This window comes from Polyergus mexicanus, unplaced genomic scaffold, assembly GCF_030449975.1.
Source record: "Polyergus mexicanus isolate NDT 795.1 unplaced genomic scaffold, iyPolMexi1.0 SCAF_8, whole genome shotgun sequence".
In the NCBI taxonomy this organism is placed as follows: Eukaryota; Metazoa; Arthropoda; class Insecta; order Hymenoptera; family Formicidae; genus Polyergus; species Polyergus mexicanus.
This window is the reverse complement of record NW_027223328.1, coordinates 1,014,811-1,036,564: the sequence shown is the minus strand read 5'-3', so window position 1 is coordinate 1,036,564 and position 21,754 is coordinate 1,014,811. Positions and strand designations below refer to the sequence as shown.

At 34.1% G+C, this 21,754-nt stretch overlaps 2 protein-coding genes across 14 annotated transcripts in view; one reads left to right on the top strand and one right to left on the bottom strand.

The window, feature by feature from the left end:
• Positions 1-1,775: 1,775 nt before the first annotated feature.
• Positions 1,776-5,566, top strand: Karl (lipocalin/cytosolic fatty acid-binding protein Karl). The gene is made up of 4 exons (XM_070300692.1): positions 1,776-2,059; positions 4,099-4,327; positions 4,672-4,843; positions 5,237-5,566. Exons 1-4 carry the CDS (start codon positions 1,901-1,903, stop codon positions 5,421-5,423), a joined length of 747 nt encoding a protein of 248 aa, XP_070156793.1. The 5' UTR covers positions 1,776-1,900; the 3' UTR covers positions 5,424-5,566.
• Positions 5,459-21,754, bottom strand: part of Cask (peripheral plasma membrane protein CASK) — a 168,264-nt gene continuing 151,968 nt past the window's right edge. For 6 of the 13 annotated variants that reach the window (XM_070300667.1, XM_070300664.1, XM_070300675.1 and 3 more), the window contains 8 exons: positions 18,507-18,536; positions 15,357-15,594; positions 12,419-12,475; positions 10,227-10,346; positions 9,840-9,956; positions 9,584-9,691; positions 9,212-9,387; positions 5,459-8,670 (listed from right to left, as the gene is read on the bottom strand). In XM_070300667.1, the coding sequence (XP_070156768.1) occupies positions 8,491-8,670; positions 9,212-9,387; positions 9,584-9,691; positions 9,840-9,956; positions 10,227-10,346; positions 12,419-12,475; positions 15,357-15,594; positions 18,507-18,536 (1,026 nt within the window). In that variant the 3' untranslated portion in view covers positions 5,459-8,490. The remainder of the gene's footprint in view (positions 8,671-9,211; positions 9,388-9,583; positions 9,692-9,839; positions 9,957-10,226; positions 10,347-12,418; positions 12,476-15,356; positions 15,595-18,506; positions 18,537-21,754) is intronic. The other 7 variants (XM_070300669.1, XM_070300677.1, XM_070300670.1 and 4 more) reach the window with 4 other exon arrangements.

The following is a 21,754-nucleotide window of genomic DNA, read 5'->3' as shown; positions in this document are numbered from 1 at the left end:
CCTATATTGTCAAGCGCGTAGAGGAAAAGGATGTCTGATAAAATAAACATCCGAATGATAAAATAAACATTCCTGATAAAATAGTGTCAACGAGACTGACGAATTGATAATAAGAAAATTTATCATATAGCGAGAATACAGAGTTCGTTGCGGTTTTTAAAATGGTGAACAGTTTTATTATTTACTCGAACATAATTAAAAATCTTTCTTTATAAGTATACAAAATGTATATATAGAAATTATGGTCATCTAGAGTAAACAAATTACGTAATTCAACAGAATCTACGATCAACGCATATCAATAAAATTATTTTATTACTTATAGAAGCACACGCCGAAGCTCTTAAACTTAGAGCTAGATGACCTGAATAACCAGATCTAAGGTCGTAAATCTCTTAAGTCATTTTTTTGTCGGAGCGACGTAAACGATAAGTTCCGAGCTAAAATTAGAGAACGATTCATCGTTAATAAATTTAAAAATGCTAATATAATATAAAAGATAACATTTTAATTTTTTATTTTGTTAAATAGTAATAAATAGTAATCTTTATTCTGTTAAATAGTATAAATAATTATTATTAAATATAATTACATAATTATTATTAAAAAAGATGATATATAAGATAATCCATAAATTTATAATAAACATTCCTACAAATTTTATATAAAAAAAGTTAAACGCATCAAGTAAAATTTTACATATCGATATCATATTAAACATGTTTGCCTTGTACAAGTTGTCGCATGCTGATATCGTTCAAAGAGATGTATTGTTACTGAATCATCGTCGAGATTATCCATAGTGAATAACAATCGATCCATGCCACGTACATACAATATATATATATATATATATATATGTATGCATAATAAAAATGCGGCACCGTATGTTTCGAAAACTTATGTCAAACTATTATGTTAAAGCGGCTCTCACGCATCGATTATATTATTATCTCTTCATCCTAACAGCTTTGACTGTCATAATTACAATTCCATAATTATATGACATTAATATTTGTTTAGTAAATACACTTACATTGTCACGTCCAATGCATTTTAATTATGTCTATACGTTTTTGCTGATGTGTTTATTGATTGATGAAGATATTAGTATTTTTAATATTATATTAAATTATTAATTGAATAAATATTAATATATATTCTTTATCAATATACATCACACACATATACATAAAGAAAAATATATAATTTCTCGAGAAATATTACATCTCTCAATATAATTACATCGGAGTGCATTGCCTTTAGATCACGGATTAAAATCAAATCTATTTATCTAATTTGAATAAAGTTTTTTGAATTGTTGCAAACGTGTCGATGACCGTAAGATCAGCTCTGTTTATGCAAAACTGTCTTCGTTTTTGTGACTGTATTACAATCGTGAAACCTTCACCGACTATCATTTTGCACTTCTTACGACAAACGACACGCTCGTAAATTCTGTAATCGTAATTCGATAGTGAAAGGGTCGCAAAAGATTCTCGCAGATCGCATTTTTTGCCGATTTCGAACTGAAAAACATAAATAAGAAAACGGAATGAGCGACTCGCACGCGGCGAGTATGTCTCTTCAGCTATAAACGACGATCGCACACCCACGAGTCCTGGCTCCGAGTCAGGGCGTTATGAGAATTCTACGCATAAAACAAGTTGCCGATTGAAAACGAAAGAGCAGCAAGAATGCAAAGGGAGGAACGTGATAGTGGCCACCCCCTCTTCGTTCGTATAGTAATAGTCATGAGTCGCATCCATTCTTCGTGCGCTCGTACATACGTACGTGGCCTTTAGTCGCCTCGACAGTCGAGAAGAAACCGTGTTGTGCGCGCAATCTTAGCTGGCTAGCTCGTGCGTATTCGTGAACGAAATCTGAATGCATAGCGAAAATGCATCTCAGTACGAGACGACGTTTGAGATTCTGTTGGATAACAATAGCGCTGCTCGTCGGTCTCTTTGTCATTGCCTCCGGCGGTGTTTGGAAGAGACGGGAGGATAAGACCAAGTGTCCAAAAGTGAAGGGCATACGCAACTTTGATATATCCGAGGTACGAGATTTCTCGTCACCTACGCGACGCGAGATCATTATAATGCGGAAATGAAAAGTGAATAGTTTCACACATTTTATTTTAATATATTATACAACTATTTTTAACAATACTCTCTCTTCCGACTATAAAAGATTATTCACAACAATTCTCCTATACTTGTATATTTTTTAAATGTATATTTCTCTTTTTTACATTTGCATTATACATACATACATATATATATATAATATTGTGCAAAAACATGGTCTCTTACATATATAAATAAGTCAATAAATTGAACTTGCTCATGAGTTTCCTCGAGAATTGTCTCATAATTGCACTATGTTATTTACGTAGATATATTTTGTTTGATGTGCTTCATTCAATGCGTGATGTGCTTCATTCAATGCTACGAAACAGTATGAAGTGCATTGATATATTATCCGCTGCTAATGTGGCTTTAGAAATAAATATAATCAATGATTTTATACTGTTGCCAAATACATCGATCAAATATTAATTACAGAATGCAATCCACGACACACATATATTTATGAGGCGTAATATGCCGATTCTATGCAATAGTAATAGAGATTATCATTTGCCGTGTAATTAACAATGTACGGTTTGGTTTGAGATAGAAAATAATAATTGCTATGACGTTGACATTCTATCAACCGCAATTCTACGCATAATATTGCATATACATATGTTATTAACTTTGCAATGGATTTTGAATTAAAGACATAGGATTAATAACTACAATTAGGCAAATATTCTAATGATTGCGTATATATGAAATTGGCATATCTTTCCGTGCAAATTTGTAAATTATTACAAATCCTAGTTTTATTTTCAATAATTCTATATTTCTTGACAATTGAAACAAAATTCTGATCACTAAACCAAAGAAATTATCTCAAAGCAGAACAAAGATTCGAGATGTCAAGTTCATGCACCATCTTGCTTTGTGTTCTGCGAAATTTTCGTTACTATTTTTTGTCAGATTTTATGTCAGTTTCATACACACACATGTAAATGTCAAATACGAAAGACACGATACGAATAATTGTTTCAATCAATAAATTCAATGAATAAATTGATAAGTAATTTCAACTACAATAAAAACTATATATATATATACAAATTTTGATCTAAACATTTTATTTTTGCGATTAGAAATTTGTCATATTGTATATAAATTCTGCATACTTTGTTCGTTCTAAATAATTCTAATTAGAAAATTACAACTTAGAAATTACAAAAATCAAAAATAATAAACTAATGTACAAAAATATTTTAACGGCAATCTTTTAATAATAAAAATTATATTTTTAATAGAAATTGGCAACTGTAACTCCAAATACATTTCTATTATCTGAAGATTGAGAACGAAGCGGAATATCTAATGTTCAACAAAATGTTTATAATTAATTATTTAATAAATCTCATAAAACAAACACGTGTAATACATACGTGTATAAATATTTATAATTTTATTTCACTTGGGCATATATAGTATATTATAATTTACTAGCCTCGCATTTGCACAGATTCTCTTTTCAGGCTAATATTTAGCGGATTTATTTTTAGATCGGAAGACTATTTTGGACACATGCTACATACATATGACATTCCACATACAACCAACTTGCCTTAATTTTCTTTTTTCAAAAAACGCTTTTGATGAATAAATTTGAGTAATTTATTCTGTGTATGTTTTCACTGTGTATGTGTATAAGTTATATAATTTTTTTATAGAGTATTTGAAAAAAAAGAAGTTTACAATTGAAAAATAATAAGAAATATATTTTGAAGGGTAAAAACAAATCGGTAATCATTTAGAAAATTTTTTGAACAAGTTTTTAATACTTGAATATGTTTTTAATGTTTACTATTGAGCGCGATCGCTTGATCTATATAATACGTACGTTCATTAGCATATGTTTAGCGCGTGAAAATCAACGTGATGTATGTGAACTAGTCGGCCCATTTCATGCGTAACTTTGCATCTACATATACACTCGCACGTAATAGACGCTTTGCACTTCTTACAGTTTCTTGGATTGTGGTACATAGTACAGTACTATGCAAGCTCAGAGGAAGCTCTTGCGTACAGATGCATGCGAGCTGAGCTTTTGGTTTCGCCCGAAAACGCCGAAGTTACCATGAATTTCACTTACAGTTTCACTGATGATCCCATTAATGAGCTACTCGTTGGTAACATCACATGGAAAATTCCCTCGTCGGACTTACCTGCTCATTGGGTACACGCCGAGTTTCCGTGTAAATAGCTATTTGTCTTTAATTAATTTTATCTTTCTTTATTTTTCGATACATTTCTGTATCATCGGAGAAATATTTCAATTTTTTATTATTTCTTAAATAAAATTTTTTTTTCCACTTTTTGAATATATTTAACTTTTTATTTTATGCTAACGTGTTAAATATGAACACGTTTTTTCAAAACTCTCAAATTGAAAAATGTTTTCTAACGGATCATCGCTATAATAATCGATTATATCATTAAGAGCACACATCGATTTTTTTTTCAAAGTAATATATCTTTAAAGAAGAAAGCTCTCATATATATGCTACAACAATTTTATAATAAATTTGCTATATTTTAGATGAAGGAGTATACAATACATACGTGTTAGATTCGGATTATAAATCTTGGGCCTTACTAATGCATTGTGCTGAAAAGAGCAAAAGTCCACGATATTTATCTAGTTTTATCATGAGCCGCGAAGCAAGCCTTGGGGCAAACGTCATTTCTTATCTTCGAGAGAAGCTGCCTAGGTACATTTGTCTTGTTTTGATATTATTGCGATTAGAGTCTTTCTTCAGAAGTTTGTTGGTTGAAAAATCTTTCAAAGAATGCCGATAAAATATACTTCAAAATATTATTTTAGTTAATACAAGATATTTATTTTATCTCTCTCATATAGTCGATTCTACACATCGTGTTTTTCAGAAATGCTTTATTAACGACGCCCCCTTCTCTTTTCCGCTAGTCGTTAAAAAAAGATAGATTTATTTTCTTTAAAAAGTAATTAAATTTTTTCACCATAAGAAAATCATCCCCAGAAATAAAGTAAATTATTTCACGAAATTATTGAACGAACTGCAGCATACTTGCCGTTATTTTATGAGATTATCAGAATTTTATCTTTTTATCTTTTTAAAATGCAGATATGACATCGATTTGGAGTACATGTTTCCTATGGAGCAGACACAGTGCAATAAGACCGACAGTTCGGAAGATATGTTTATACCGGCGTCGACATCAGTCAAGAAAGGCTACGCCAGCAGAAGACATCCGTTAAGACGAAAACATAGACGTCAATTACAAAAGAATATAGACAATGTAAAAAATTAATACAAAAAACATAAACGTAACATTTTTTTACCTTCAAATCAAACACCTTCATTACTTTGGGCTAATTTTATTAATTCAATTAACAACGTGTTATAATACTCTTCGTCTCTTCCTCTTATTTATAATTACATAATTGTAATGAACTTGTTATTGTTTTCTTTAGACCCGTCGTCTCTCTCAACATCTTAGCACAACTCACGCAAATTAACTGACATACACGTGCGATGGCACGTACGATCATCATGATCACCATTATCATCATCAACATCATCATCATCATCATTATCATTAGCATAACAGTCGTCGTCAGATTATCACTCAACGCACCTAGTACTTAATTACTGGATATGGCAGCTACAACTTATAAGAAATATTACAAAATCACTTGTGACTCATTCTCCTCACGTTTTACGCATACATACGCTATCACACCGAGGCGGGCAATTCTTTTTTTTCTTTTTTTTTTTTACTTTTCTCTCGCGAGTGTCCTATTACTCACATACAAATTCACATCTGGCTCCGTGAAAATCGACTCTGTCCGGTATTAGCGTCATCGGTCCTCGCGAGCGCGAGATTCTTGACCTCCCCGTCGTTTACGTTTCTGAAATATATAATAATCGAGTGTGCTTTTGCTACACGGCCAACTCGCGTGTCGTCCTGCCGTGGTCGCTCAGCGTGCAGAATAGGAAGAACGCACCCCGGGGGAGTAAGATGCGCGCTCGAGTTCGCTTAGGTATGTATGTTTCGAGATCATTGCAGCGACAAGAAAGGCGAGGAAGGCTGCTCGACGAAAGCCCGAACAGATCCATGATGTGAGCGTCGAGGTTGTTATCAATAAATTATCACATCGCGCCTGCATGTATGCATACATTCATTCCTTCGTTCTACGGGCATATGCATATGCAAATCACCTATTAGTCTCCTAATAATTCTTTTAGTATTAATTAGTCATACATTTAATCTTTTTTTTCTCTTTAATCACTTGTAAATATATTAATTATCTAGTCGTTAAATCTGTATCTTGTAAATCTGCACTCGCGCGCATGCGACTGCTTGCCTACACGCACGTACATTTTTATGTGCGTGCGTGTATGAGTGTAAGTTGTGAGTGGGTAAATGTGCGTGTATGTGCGCATGGCGTATAATAAACTTGTACGCGTGTAGACGCATGTGCATGTATGTATGTGTGTCTTTCTGCGTGAGACTGTCTCTCTTCATTATTATTTCATATAGCTGGTAGACTATCTATTTATTTGAAATTTACGTTTTATAAATATCCTATAATAAACCGCGTTTTTTTTTTTTATTTTGTTACTTCGTCATTCGATCTTATGCGCTTTTGTACGAGGGTGTATAAGTAATGCGAACAGAGTGGCATTGTAGTTTTGACATATGTGCCCATGTGTATTCGTACGTATGTGTGTGTATCTATGTGTGTCATGTATGAACTTAATAATTGCATACAAGTTCTTTCGAGTGAGAGCGTAGAATTCTCGCTGCCGAATATCCGCCGTCCGTGCATTCGTCCGAGATGTGCGATTCGGTTCCGGGCTTCTCCTATACAGAGGATAATCGCAATCTCGATGGTGCATCAATGAATATTTGAGCTGATAATATGTTTCATGAACAATAACGACGAATGGCAATGGCATGAGCGAGTGCACGGTCAAGCGAGGGAGCGCTCCAATTATGGCGGCCCCGATTATCCAAAAGTATTTGAAAAAAAGCTCGGTGGATAGTTAGAAATAGAAAGGCAAATAAAATAAAAGAAGACGCGACAGAGAGAAAGATAGAAAAGACGGCACTGAACGTAAAAAGCGCTCGTAGCATACGCGTAGATTTGTCGCAGTAGGATTCCTGCGACAAGAGATGAACACTCGTTAGACATTAGTAGAAGTATTAAGACGAAACCGGCGAAGTTCTCTACTGCTTAAAGTTACAGTTAAATGACGGACGGCCGGCAGTACACCAGAGTTTATGTTCTTTTTTTTCCCTCCCTCTTTTCGATCGAACGATGTCAGACGGGTTTCGATTATTACGATAGGACCCTCGTCTTTTGCTATATATGTATATATACGGGCACTGCCGTGCCGCACGATCTCTAGCTTTTTTCGTTTAAATAGTTATAATAAAGTACGATAGGAGGCAATTACAGTTTATGGAAAGTCGACTGATAGATTTCGCAGGGTAGGTAGGATACGAAGATGCAGCCGTTTAGTATAGTCGTCACATCCGCGTGAAGCATGAACGGCTATCGTTTTTCGTTTGATTTTCCGTAAATGAGATATATTCTTTGGTGCTTGTTGTCGCCGTATCTCTGTACATGACACGCATCGTAAACAACTGCCTTTAGAGTAGTTGCAAGTCGTGAGGAATTCCTGTGAGAGATTCGCTGAAACCGTGCCAGGAATGCGACAAATTGTACAGAATAGAGAGAAAGACATGCGTTCGTATATAGTAGTCTCGTTCAAGAGGAGTTCTAACTGATTGGCTTTTTGTTTACCCCTTTATTTTCGAAGTTTCGAAAAAGAGGAAAAAGAGGAACAAAAGGAGAAGGAAGCGCAGGAGAAATTGGTGGTCCGCGAGAAGGCGTCCGTCTTCGGACGCATTGTGACGTGATTATCGTCACTAATTTCGCCGTGCTCGATGATGACGCGTTCCACATTTTTTAAAGGTCCGACGTCTCGATGGTAGACGCGACGACGACGCTCATCGACGTCAGGACGACTCCGACACGTCGCTAATTTCCCCTCGTGTCCCGCGACTGGTAACAATTACGCAGCGAGATGGAAAGAACTTCATGAACACACGGCCATCATATAGTCACGCACTCCAGTCGATCGTTTCACCGTCGAGTACGTTTTTCTGGTATATATCCGATTGATTCGACATAACTGCCCGCGGCGTATTCCTGTCGGATGCCGGCAGCTGTCGGTGTCGCCGTCAGATCTTCGCGAGAGACTGGATCGCGAACCGATGGCCGTTACGGTGCCGGCGATCACTGCTTCATCCTCGACGAGCCGTTGCAGTCCATGGTGTTGATCTGACGAATCGGCGAAGACCGCTGTCAGTAGACCCAAGAAACGGGCACCCATTGAGGTGTCGTGTGCACGCGCTCGATCGCGGCCTCCAGCTGGGCGATCGTTTCGTCGAGATCGTTGTTCACGATGGTCAGGTCGAAGAAGTGCCCGTACGCCTGCTTCAACATGTCTGATTCCTTCGCCAATCGTTCCAGACTACCGTCAAACTGAAAACACAAGCGATTTTGTTAGACGAATCCGAATAGTATTATATATTTAATTAAAAACTAATTAAAATTTCTAAAATAAAAAATTTTGCGCTCAAGTTTTTTATAAAAATATTATCCCTCCTTTTATATGCTGAGAATCTTGTATATCATTCTTTATTTTGGAGATTAATTATATATTTTTAAAGATACATACTATTATAATAGATAAATACTATTTTATATAAAAATAATATACAAGGGCTGTCCATAAAAAAATCGAACTTTAAAAAAAAAGCACCCGAATGTTATGTGACGTGAGGTCATCTGTCTTGTGGCACTGTGTAGTGGGATTCTTTTGCAACTTTCTCACACCATGAACAAGACGTTATTGTTCTTAGTTTATGTTTTATGGTGATTTAAATGAGATTGTGTTCAGCGTTTGTGGCTATTTTTTTTGCAAAGTTTGAGAAATGCTTTTTTAAAAGTTCAGTTTCTTTATGGACAGTTCTTGTATACATATTTAATTGAAAACTTTGCACAAAATTATTTTTATACTTACATCCGTAACATTTGCAAATGCAGGTGCTGCTATGAAGACAACGTAAGGTGCAAATTCAGCAGTTCGTAAAACTTTCAATGCCTGTGGTTCAACATCTAATATAGCCATTCTGCCCTCTTCGTGAATTTTACGAATAGTTTCGAGCTTAGTTCCGTACATAGCGTCTTCGTGTGTACCTGTTTATTAAAATAAATATTTCAGATTCAATGCTTCATTTTATACCTTCTATGTATTGTACTTAACATATATTATTTTTAATGTTTTCATCAAAGATCGATCCAGTATTATTTATTTCTCAACGTTGATAACTAATAATTACTTTTTTACCAGAAATTTCAAATACGATATAAAATTTGTATAAATATAATTTACCGTATTCGAGATATTCATTAGCGGCTATGTCTGCCATCATTTCATCGTGCGATACGAAATAATAATTACGACCATTTTCTTCGTCGCTTCGTGGAGGCCTCGTTGTATCTACGTAAAGAACATATTTTGTATATAAGAGAGAGAAAGAGAGAGAATATTTTCCGATAAATATATTTTACAATTATTTAATTTTACATATTTTTTTTTTAATTATGGAACTTAAGTTTAAAATTTAGAAAAAATTTGAGATATTTACGCGGAATAGGATAGGCGTATTTATCGGGATGCTTGGAAATAATCGTATTCTTTATATGTCGTCGACCGACGCCATGTGCTCCCAATAATACTAAAGTTTTCCGTTGGAAGGCAGGATCTATAAAGAAAAAAATAATACAATTTCGATAACTAATGATGAATAATGTTTTATGTGTAAGCTATAACATTCATATGTGATTAGATTATAATAAATATGAAACGATAAAATTTTTAAGAGACGTGTTAAATAGTCATACTTTATTAAAAAGATCTCTAATAATTTAAATAAAAAAAAATCCTATTCCTACAACTACATAGAAAAAAATTGATATTGCATATCTAGTCATATTTGATAATTTTTAGATTATACGTGAAAAATGAGACTTACAAGGAAGTTTCACGACCTCTTCGTAGGTCACCAGATCCAGCTGGTCGAAAACGGCGTTGTGCTTTGCAAGATATTTATCCTTGTATTGCTTCTTTTTTCGGCCAAATATTGAGCAATTTACTGTAAGTAGAAACGATCGTTAATATAGATGGCAGCGAAATTGAATACGAGAGCTATCTCTGCTCGAAAATGTCTGCCCGGTGTAAACTTGCAAATTACTATGCAAGTGTCATGTTACGGAATCCATTATCCGTGCTAACAATCAAATCCCGTGCCTATATATTGTCGATGAAAGACCGCTAAATTTATTTAAAAAAACGATGACAATACTGTGGCCATCACATAGCGATGGACTCACAAATTTAACTATTATGTATCAATTATATACGTGTATCAGAAATTAATGAATAAAACGACAATTATTTCTTTATGATACGATTTGTAAATATCTATCAAAAATTCCCTGACAATAAAACGTTAATAATGCAATTTATCTCACGACGAGAAGAAGAGAACATGAAAAATAATATTTTTCGCAAAAATCGGTTGCATGAAAGATCGTTCGTGTCATTAAAATATTTCCCGATTACTTCTCCTAATAATTACTTCGCCTATATTATACCATACGATGTGTTGTCCTATTGAAAACATAACACGTATCGATATGTGCACTAATATTAGCAACCCTTTGAAACATTTCGAAAATCAACGGATCACGCCGACAAGAAATAACGAACTACTCTGCGAATATCGATTCCTGGGTCAAGCAAAATCTTGTCTATTGATAAAAAGAATTCATTTTCAATCAGCCAGTTCGAAAGAAGCCATGCCCAAAGGCAATTGGGGGTGTCCTATTGAAAGGGGTGTTCCAGCAGGTCACAAGATGACAACGTAAGATCCGTGATGTAACCGATACGTGAAACCTTAGATAGGTATTATAATCGGAGCTATGATGAATTTCATCGTTAGTGTTATTCTCGTGATTATAGAGCTACTGAATATACTAGGAAAATTCGTTGTGTGTGAAACTATAACATATATTATAGCTGCAAATGATAGTATGATTACGGGTAAACCGCGATATCTTGCCAAAATATTTGAATAGTTGAGAAAGTTAAGAATGCTAAAAATATTTAATATAGGTACATGAAACGTAAAAGAGAACTTTTGTCTCTTTCGAATATAAAATTATGAAATGTGAATTACACTCACACAGGGAGAAAATCTCATATATGAAATTTTTGGCAAGATATTCGCTGACAATGAGTGTTATTACTTGCTAAGATCTAGAGCAATCGATTATATAATTATCTATCATAAGTTCCGATTATAATCGTGCTGCCATGTTTGCGAGTGAAATCGTGCGCGATAAGCATAAGTGCGTGAAATATTTTGCAGCGAATAACGCATGCATTAAAGCACGCTATGTAAAAGCATCTATTAATTTATAACACAGAATGTGTGTGTCATAGCATCTATATTAATAAATTATTAATGTTTTTAAAATTAATGCACGAAATTTATTTAAAAAGTAATTATTCAATAAAAATTATTACAGATCTGTTATTTTTTTAAATAAACCAATACGATTATAATTAGAGATTAGCTTACTACATGTATCGTATAAATATTTCTTCACTGTATAATAACCACGATACATTTTTTATATAAAATAGCAATATATATAGTGTATAATATATTAGATCGGTGAAAAAGTAAAGGAACACAAAAAACACAAAAGAACAAAAAAAAACAAACAATAAATCTCTTTACTTTTTGACTGACTTAATATAATGTATTGCTCTCAAAATTTTTTATCCAGGTAATATTTTTAATAAAACAGTAACACTGAGTTATTGCTAATTTTCGAATTAAATAAAAAATTCAAATATTTTATACAATTATTTGTTAATATTTTATTTAATAATTTTATTAAATATTATGAGAAAATACTTCGCGCACATTTACATTATGAAAGTGAGTGTGATAAATTTCATGATATAAAATAAATTATTAAAAGCGAGATCATTATCCTTGCGTGTAAATCACGAAGAGAGATGTTCGTCCTATTTTTTTTCTATCTCCCCTTTGTATTGACGTGTGTTAGAAGCATAGATCCAGTCTGTATTTCATGCGTCTAAAATGGTCCTCTACGTATTTCTACACGTGTCTACCTGAAGGCAGAGACGTACCTGTCGAACCATCGCAGCCTTCGGTGTGAGAAGAACATCCACCTTCTCCTTCAGCATCTAGCCGCGCATAACACACAATAACAAATATATCACTGCAGCTAATTATTCCTGGAGTGCTAGTTCTCCGTTTACCTATCCCTATAATCCGTCTCTCACATGCCACCCACGTGTATCAGCAGACATATAGACATAGAGATACATGACAATCCAAACTTTTTCTTGCTACATGTTCTTTAATCCAGTTCCTCGTTCGCATGGTGGCTTCACAATTGCAATCCATAATTAAACCTCTAACTCGATTTTTTTAACATCATACTTTAAAGTAGAATTATTCATATATCTATCATTTTTTCTTATTTACTATTTTCTCTTTCGCTCTGTTTTTTCACTTCACGATCTTTTTATATATATGTATATTCTTTTTGTATTAGAGATTAGTTATGCATATATTATATAAGGATATGTTATAAAAAATTTTAAATTCAGAATAATAAATTTTTTTTTTCTATGTCTATGAATTTTGTATATAACTTTAGCCATATCAATTTGTTTTTCCCAGATTTTAGAACCCAGCAGCATCTCTTTTTTAAAATGCTTTACGATTATCATAAAAGCGATAGCATTTTAAAATTTTACGATTCAAGTAATAAATATTCAAAGTAATGGTTATGTTGATTCTTTGTTTTCAGCATCTGGAGATGATAGACGCATTTAGTTAAATGAAATGGTTTCAAGAACGTTCGTACCTAGCTTCAAAATTTGAAATCGATACGCATTTACACGTGTCATATGAAATATGAATTAAAAAACTGACTTAAAATATAATTTTTAAAACGAGATTCGATCTCTCTAACAATAAGCGTAATAATTAATTAAAGCTTAGGTAGGATCAAACATTTACTGCTAAATGCAGTTATTTGATTATAAGTTTAATTTGTTTAACATGAGAATATAATATAAATTGTATTCAATTTTGATTAAAATCATAATCACGTTTAGCACTAAATGCGGATGTACAATTGCAGTTTTACCATAGATGTAGAGATTAAATTGATTCAAGTAATGTCCCTCCCCGTTTCTCTTCCTCTCATATAATATTTATACGATTTACATATCAAACATTACAAACTAATAAGTCTATTAATTATTTGTTCTATTCATGTTGTCATATTCTAGAATTGACAATTATTACAGGATTTAGAGAGAACTTAGAAGCGTTAAAACACGCGATTTTGACGCGACACTTCTTTTAAGATATATAAAGAGTTGAAATAATGTTTTTAAAATGTTTTCTATGCACATTGGAGGCATAATAAAAAAAATCTAGGATTTCAACTATAAAATTACAAATGTCAATCTCCGTTTCGTTTTCGTTCAAGATGCCACGTGTGGACCAGCGTTGACGAACCGCGATTATCTAACTAATTCGTAAGCGAATTCTCAGCGAATAATATGCTATCGATACACGTATTTCATCTGAAATATAATTGATTGATAACAACGATACCACATGCTCCATCGAAAACCTGTACACATCGAACAACACACAGACGACATCGTGTTTCATCAGCACATTCGTTTTTGGCAGCAGTAAAAATCAATGGGAATTGACTGGATGGAATCATTATATGTGATAGGATGATAATGGATTGATTGAACGGCGGTGAAAAAATGTAATAATAACGATTTTCTCAATCGGTAAAATTCTGATTTTTTGATCGGTATTCGAAAGAAATTCTGCGATCTGCTGGAACCTGTAATTACCGCACTATTCAAGATTTCAACCAAAATTATCTTTATAACTTAAGCGTTTAACGTTTAACGTTCCTACAATTGCAGAGAAAATTTTTCTTTTCAAAAATATTTTAAAATTATCATTAAAACTTTTACAACAAAGTCAGAAAATATTTTTATGTTTAATTATCCAAAATTAAAAAATATAAAAATTTAAAAATAAAAAATTATATTCTAGAGAATAATATATTCTCCATAATTACTATGTTACATTAATACACATTTTCTTTGTTTCTTTTTTTTTTTTTCAAATGGTTTCACTACTTTTACGAATAACATTTTAACAGCATAAATAAAAGGAAACTGAGTAAATGTTCGAATTAACTTAAATCTCATGGATCGTTTTCATTTTTACATATATTGTAGAGGGTACATTTTTAAATAATACACGCTTTGAATTTTGTGACGCTCTCTTCTAGTTCCAAAGATATACGATTTTGAAGTTTCACAGTTTTAATGTTTTTTCTCAGGTATTATAAAGTAATTAGGGAAAGTGAAGTTTGTATACATTGTATCTGTTGTAGAGCAGACGAAAAAGTGTTTGTTTACGTTTACGGGATAGGTACACGTTCATGGATATTTTGTCAATAATATGTTTCACGTTTCACCTATTTCTCGCAGTTCGTTAACAGCTTTCAACACGGCTACATGAATTTCTGAGGTTCGGGTTAGATTATATTTTCCGGAAATTCTTAGGAAAACTAAACAGTAATCCAGAAGCGTATTGACAGTGACGCAATAACGAGCAAATGTAAATAAAAAAATATAAACACGTAAGTAGAATATAAGGGAAAGATGATACAAGTAAACACGAAATTTATAATACTTCAAAATCGCATATCTTCGGAACCAAAAGAGAGCGCCACAAAATTCAAAGCGTGTATCACTTAGAAATGTATTCTCAATATATGTAAAAATGAAAACTATCTGTGAGGTGTAAGTTAATCCAAATATTTACCGGAAACTGGTTCATACTCATATCCTCATCGAACGATGAAAAAAATTATCTCGATAAGAGAGCACGCCATACAAGTGTCGTCTTTCATTTCTCGTTATTGCAGTATTTGTTATTGGAAACGCTATTTGTGTCCTACGGACAAGCAATTTTACATAAATAGACGAGCAAATAGCCAAGTTGCATTACCTTGTTCTTGTTTGTTCTTCTCCATAGACATGCAGGCGATGCGCCATTCTTGAAGTTCGGGCGAAGGTATGAGACCCGCGGAACCAGCCGCGTTATCCTTCCGTGCTTGCCACCAGTGATGATCATCCTTGCTGATGATTTGCAGAATGTCACCGGTTTTAAAGGCGATCCCAGCTTGCGCGCAAGGTATCAATTCGTCCTCCAATGGATCGTAATCGAATTGTGCTCGAACGAAAATCTGTTGGTGCAGTGAAAAACATGTTAAAATTTCTTAAAAGTGGCCGAAATGTCATTGTTACAAAATTACTATTAATTTTCACATCAAGGATTTCACTTTGCTTGCTGACATATTTAATGAGAGAAATTATATGGGGGGAAAAAAAAAAAAAAACTACTCAGAATATATAATATAAAGTAAAAAATTTAATATAATTGGAAGATATAATTGATTCGCTTAGTGAAGTCATTGATATCGATTGGATTAGTGAGAAAAAATTTCATCAACAACAATAGATCCTCGATCCATGAGACGTGACTAAGATATCGTTCTACGGCTAAATCGATCGCTGATAAACCTACATAGCTCTGCGCTAGCGAACGAATCTAGATATTGCGAGAGAGAAGCGAAAAATGCGATGTAGTAAGCACTTGGCAATAGCTCTTGCAACGAGTAACGATACGATGTTATAGAGTATGTACACGGTATCAATAGAGCGCTCGCAAGTTGGTTGAAATTGCAGTGTATCGACATTACAAGGCGTATAAAATACGAATTTACACGTTATATCTCGAGACAACCAGCGATCGATTCGTAGCTCGATTTCGCCACATCGCTTAAAAATTAGGAAGAAGGGGACACGCGCGAAACAAATTTCCAGACGAGATATGGATTCGCCGGTCTCGGAACGTCGCTGTATGACGTTTTGCAATCGGTACGCAGTTAGGTCATCGACTCCGAAAAGGCCGTGCGGCTTTCACAATCAATCGGTACACTCATCCCGGCTCGGGAAAAATTCTTCGATCGGAGAAACGCGGGAGCATTGTGCGAGTTTTTTATCGCGTATTGCCATCAGCGCTGATTTGGTCATTTAGCGATACACAATACGTATTTACATGTAAATAAGGCATACATAGATATACGTATGAGTAGAATTCCGGGTTTTTTTTTTTTTTTTTTTACAAGAAGCTCAAGCACTAGTTGCTGCACATCACGCAAAACAGACGCACATGTATACGCGCACGCACGCATACCGAAGATGCATGATGCAGATATGCGACGCGGCCACTACAATGAATGTGAGTAAAGAACGACGCATAAAGAGGTGGGTATGATGAGTAATATGGTTGCATAATGACGAGAGTGGCTTCTGGTTAACGCGTGTATCATTCGTGAAAAACTGAGAACTGCGGAGATATTTAATTAATAATTAATATGTAGAGACGCGAGAGGATTATGGAGAAGAGCGAAAAAACTGATCGTTCATTGATTCCGTACGAATATTATTAATCCGATACAGATATCATAATTATATATTGGTTTTAATTACAATTAGAAATTTTGTCTGAATATTTGAAAGTTAGAATATCGACGAAAACTAATTAACGTACATGTAAATACTAATTACGTGCGTTGGATGGATAAGAATTTCCGTACAGCAGCTAATTACATTATACTGTTTTGTTCATTTTCATCGACTAATTTGTAACATTTTAATATTTTCATAATAATATTTTTTTCTTATTTAATATATAAATAACTCTCGATATTAATATATCATCACTTATGATTTACCAATAAATTAATATCAATAATATTCGTACAGGTTTAATATTTGTGTGTTATAAGTTTTACATATTGATAAAATATTTCACGGTTATTTAGGGTTGCTATGACTTCTAGTAAGAGAAAACCCGAATACGGTTAAAATCCGTTCATAAAATCGTTAATGTATAAATAAATAAATATAAAAACATATTTTACACACTATGTATGTAAAAAAGTTACAAGTTTCATGCGTATTGATAATATTAAATCGTTAATCGCGTATAAAGTGTTCTCTTTAAGAGAAAGACATTTCCGGGCTAAAACCAAATCATCAAAAAGTATGAAACAAAATTTAATAACTTACGTCCACTCAATTCCCAAATCGTATGGCAATCGTAAGATTTTAAGCTCCGCAATTTTGGATATCCCAGATATATGGTAAATAATCAAATATACAAAAATCGATATCTTCGCGAACACTCGGTTAATCGTGATCCCTGTCAACGCGTGGCACCGTCGTCTATAGATTTTTAAAAGCGGCATGTCTCTGTGCTAGCATTATGTGCAGCAAGTGCTCTTTTCGGGAATGTCGAATCCCTCGAATTCAAGCATAAGAAAGAGCCACACGTTCTCAGGCAGGACAATCACCTTTTCACAAATTACATCAAGTGCTTTAAGAAGCGAAAAAATTTCTTTTGACAAGAAATACATGGACGTTCAGGCTAAAGATGTAGGAAAAATAAATATTATTAAATTTATTTATATATATATATTGTCAATAAAATTATGCAAAATATTATCTTCGCACGTTTATTTATATCCGCGAAGTTTAATTCGACAAATTTTTCCATTGATTTCCAACTTTTCATAAACTATCGATGACTTAAAATCAAAATAACTTAATTGAAATTAAAATATATTTTTTTCTTAGCTTCTAATTAATTCCTGTAAATACTACACAAACTATATACTTTTTTTACAGGCTTTTTTTTTCATTTCTAAAGCATTCCTCTGAGCGCCCATGCGAATGGAAATTTTCTCGTACGTAGGCACATAAGCGAATGTATCGATACGTATTACTCGCGCTTGAGGAATCCTATCGCGAAGTAGAGGCGACGCGAGTTAAACGCGGAATTAAAAAGGAAAATCGATAGACACGGAAGTCCGAGTAGAGAGTTCTACTTTTCAGCGATGGCGTGTATATAGGTAATAGGAGCAGAGATAGAATATGAGGCATGTAATGTATATATGAATGTAATATATATATATATATATATATATATATATATATAATATATATATATATATAAAAGTAATATATATGTAAACGCATAGCCTTCTAACTACAGCAGTCCAATCACACCAGATCAAGTGGCGGTACTTACTAACACTGGCAGAGGCTTAATCCTGAACAACTAGAGTGTTGAGGAAACAGAAAAAAAGGAAGATCAATTAATTAATTAATTAATAGAGTCGCACCAAACGTAATACGGATTAATCGAAGATTGCCCCGCGCACGTTGCGCGAGGGAAGAAAAAAAGTGATAAGAATGATACAATCAACGATAAAGAGCACCTACGGTTGAGTCGCACGCGTCAACGCTTCCGAGATGCACGGTGCGCATTGCTGTGTGTAGCACATGCAGGCTTTACTATTGTAGATCCTCGTACTATTATAGACAGATGTTTCGTACCCTCGACGCTTACGAGCGTTGGGCTCTACCATGTATAATCTACGCGTTAAATATCTAAATCAGAAATGAAAACTACAGCTACAGCTTTGAAGTATTCAATTTTCGATATTTCAAATAGAAAAAGAGATTAATTTTACGAGAATTTTTTTATTTCTGTTATCACGAATAAATAGAGATCATTCTCTCCTGTGTGTCTGCATCGTCAAAAATGGGTTCGCCAAAATTATAGAAATATCTGATTTGAATCATCTATCGCTTATAACAGCATCCTATACTGTGACTCAGCGACATTTTTAATTATTAAAAAATGATAATCAGTAGCTAAACAATGGTGTAATAATAAAAAAATTGTGGTGCTCTATTAAAAATATGTGAAATAGTGTATGTGTGTGTGTGTGTGTTTGAAGTAAATCTTATATAAATTAACGTTTTATTAACTAGTATTTTGTATTGTGCAAATGACGATGCCGATACAGTACAGAGGATCGCCATTGATATGAAATCTAATTAAGCAAACAATGAATAACGATTTTTCTATTATTATTGCCTGCTTATTTGAATTTTATATGATATTGCACGCACAGATTATCGTTGTTCTCCGGTATATGCCCAACACCTGCTACGAGTCGAATGTACGAAGTAATTTTGAGCTCGCAGTTCTGTGGCACGTGTGATGAGCGTGGCGCGAAAATGCGAGTTTCGAGCAGAGAACTCTCGATGCTTTTCGTCGGGAAGTCGGGAGGAATCAAATCGGACTGGTACAATAACATTCTAATGTTCGTGATACGCCTCGCGTTTAATATGAGAGAGAGAAGTTCCTTTGCGCGCATTGGAAATAGAACATTTTCAAGCGAGAGCAAGCTGGTAGAAGTTCTCGTTGTTTACCTCCGATCGTATAAAGTTCGCGATTAGATCACTGTTCAAATTAACAGGAGTATGCATCCGCGCGACTAACTTTAGCTCGGATCTTTCTGAATTTCTCACAAATGATTAGAGGGAGCTTGTTTCCGGCGAAATGTTCACAAGTTGGCGAGAGACACTCTACTAACGCTTCGGAGTCTCGATAGAGTCTCGACTTGTCATACTCGTAATGACCCCATCGTCACATTGCGGCTTCATTAATAATTGCTTTAATATCAAGTGGGGATTATAAGATAACGAATAATTAATGACTTAAAGAATATACAATTTGTACTTATATACAACTGATCGAATAATATATAACATTTAATCGAGGAAAATGGGAAAATAATAAATTTTAAAAACAATTGCAAACACATAGAACAACGTGTCTTATAAAGATATTCTGTGAATCGGCTTCATAATATATTAATTTAGTAGATAATCCAAAAAATATCCTAATTTTATTTCCATTGCATAAGTTTGATGTAACAATAATGTCATATTAATACATGTCCGGAATGTCCGGAGTTTGTCCACTACTCATCGACAAACAATGTAAAATGAATAACTATGAGAATGTTCTCCGTCAGTAAATTATATTTGGGGCGTAAAATAATGCGTAAACAAATTGCATGTCAAAGTTAATTATCTGAGCAAATGAGAGAGTTTACTACGAGTATATTTCTTGAATAAAAATATAGTATATATTTTGTGAGAGATCGATATTATATCTATTTTCCGCAACTCCAGTTTCGATAGAATTCATATCCTGTCTGTATCACGTATAGTATGGAAATTTCCATTCTATCTGATTACAAATTCCTATCTCGCTCCGATTCGGATGGGAGGAATAATGAGGCGAGTTCCTTTTATGAAACCGATCCCGCAGAGCTTGGCAACGACGCGACGCGTCCCCAAACTTCTCTCGGGCCGCACTGTTCGAATGAAGTCACCACGAGCGATTGTGCCCATCCCGTTTCCATAGTAACGTCGCAGAGGACAGTGCATGGACATGGTGGTTTCAGTATGTGGGTTTCCGACGTGCATTGGAAGCTGCGCTCTACTTCAAAGAAGAAATGAACGGGCGTACGATGGGAAGAGGTTGACGATGGTATGCTGCTGATGGGATTTTCAGGCGACACTGGGAAAGACAATTCTACTCAGTGATATAGCAGGTACTGCGCTATCGACAACTCGTCTGGTGGACTGACTGCTGCTGATGCTGCTGAATCCTCTTGTCGATTTCCATCGGGACAGGACTATATGCTTCCGAGCGCCAGACCGAAAAGCCTAGCTTCGGTCTTGCCTTTCGGAAGGGGGAGATAAAGAGAATCGTATCGCAGTACACGCAGAATAAACTAAAAACAGACTAAAAATTTTGCAATGGTCTATCGCGACAGCGGTAGATTTTACCCAATCAAATTAACAACGTGCATCAATATTTTTCATCATCGCTATTAGCTTGAACCGTGATTGAAAAATCACGGATTTTTTTTTAAACGCATGGCTCAATAAATATCTCGTAATAATATTATAATATCATTATAATTTTCTTGAATCTTAACAAATCTTAACGAATCATAATTTTCGTTCTATTGTCTCTCTCACTAGGCTAATCAATATAACGTACTATATGATAATTCACATCGTATACGCGGTACACATGTTTATATACCATATTAGTATTTTTAATATTTTTTAAATTAAATCGGATCAATTATTTAGCGTTATATTGCGATACGTTCTTTGGAGAATCGGTTGTGCTTTTGTGAAATAGTCTTTCAGTCATTATTGTAAGGGTCAAAAAATTCTATTCGGATCACGAACATCACAGATAATGTATGTATATATATATATATATATATATATATATATATATATAGGTCGGGGTTTATTAAACTGAACAACACACACAGACACACGTAGTGATTACCTATTTCATCCACGTATACTGCAATTAACATTTGTGTGAAATGGTGTGCGTTATGATTGAGGGTGATTAACGAGGAAGAGTAACGCGCGATATAAGGATGAAAT

Excerpts from the sequence above, each read along its gene's own strand:
- Karl (XM_070300692.1), top strand. The coding sequence starts at position 1,901 with ATGCATCTCAGTACGAGACGACGTTTGAGATTCTGTTGGATAACAATA. Across the intron at positions 4,328-4,671 it reads GGTACACGCCGAGTTTCCGT|ATGAAGGAGTATACAATACA; the intron begins GTAAATAGCTAT and ends GCTATATTTTAG. Across the intron at positions 4,844-5,236 it reads CTTCGAGAGAAGCTGCCTAG|ATATGACATCGATTTGGAGT; the intron begins GTACATTTGTCT and ends TTTAAAATGCAG.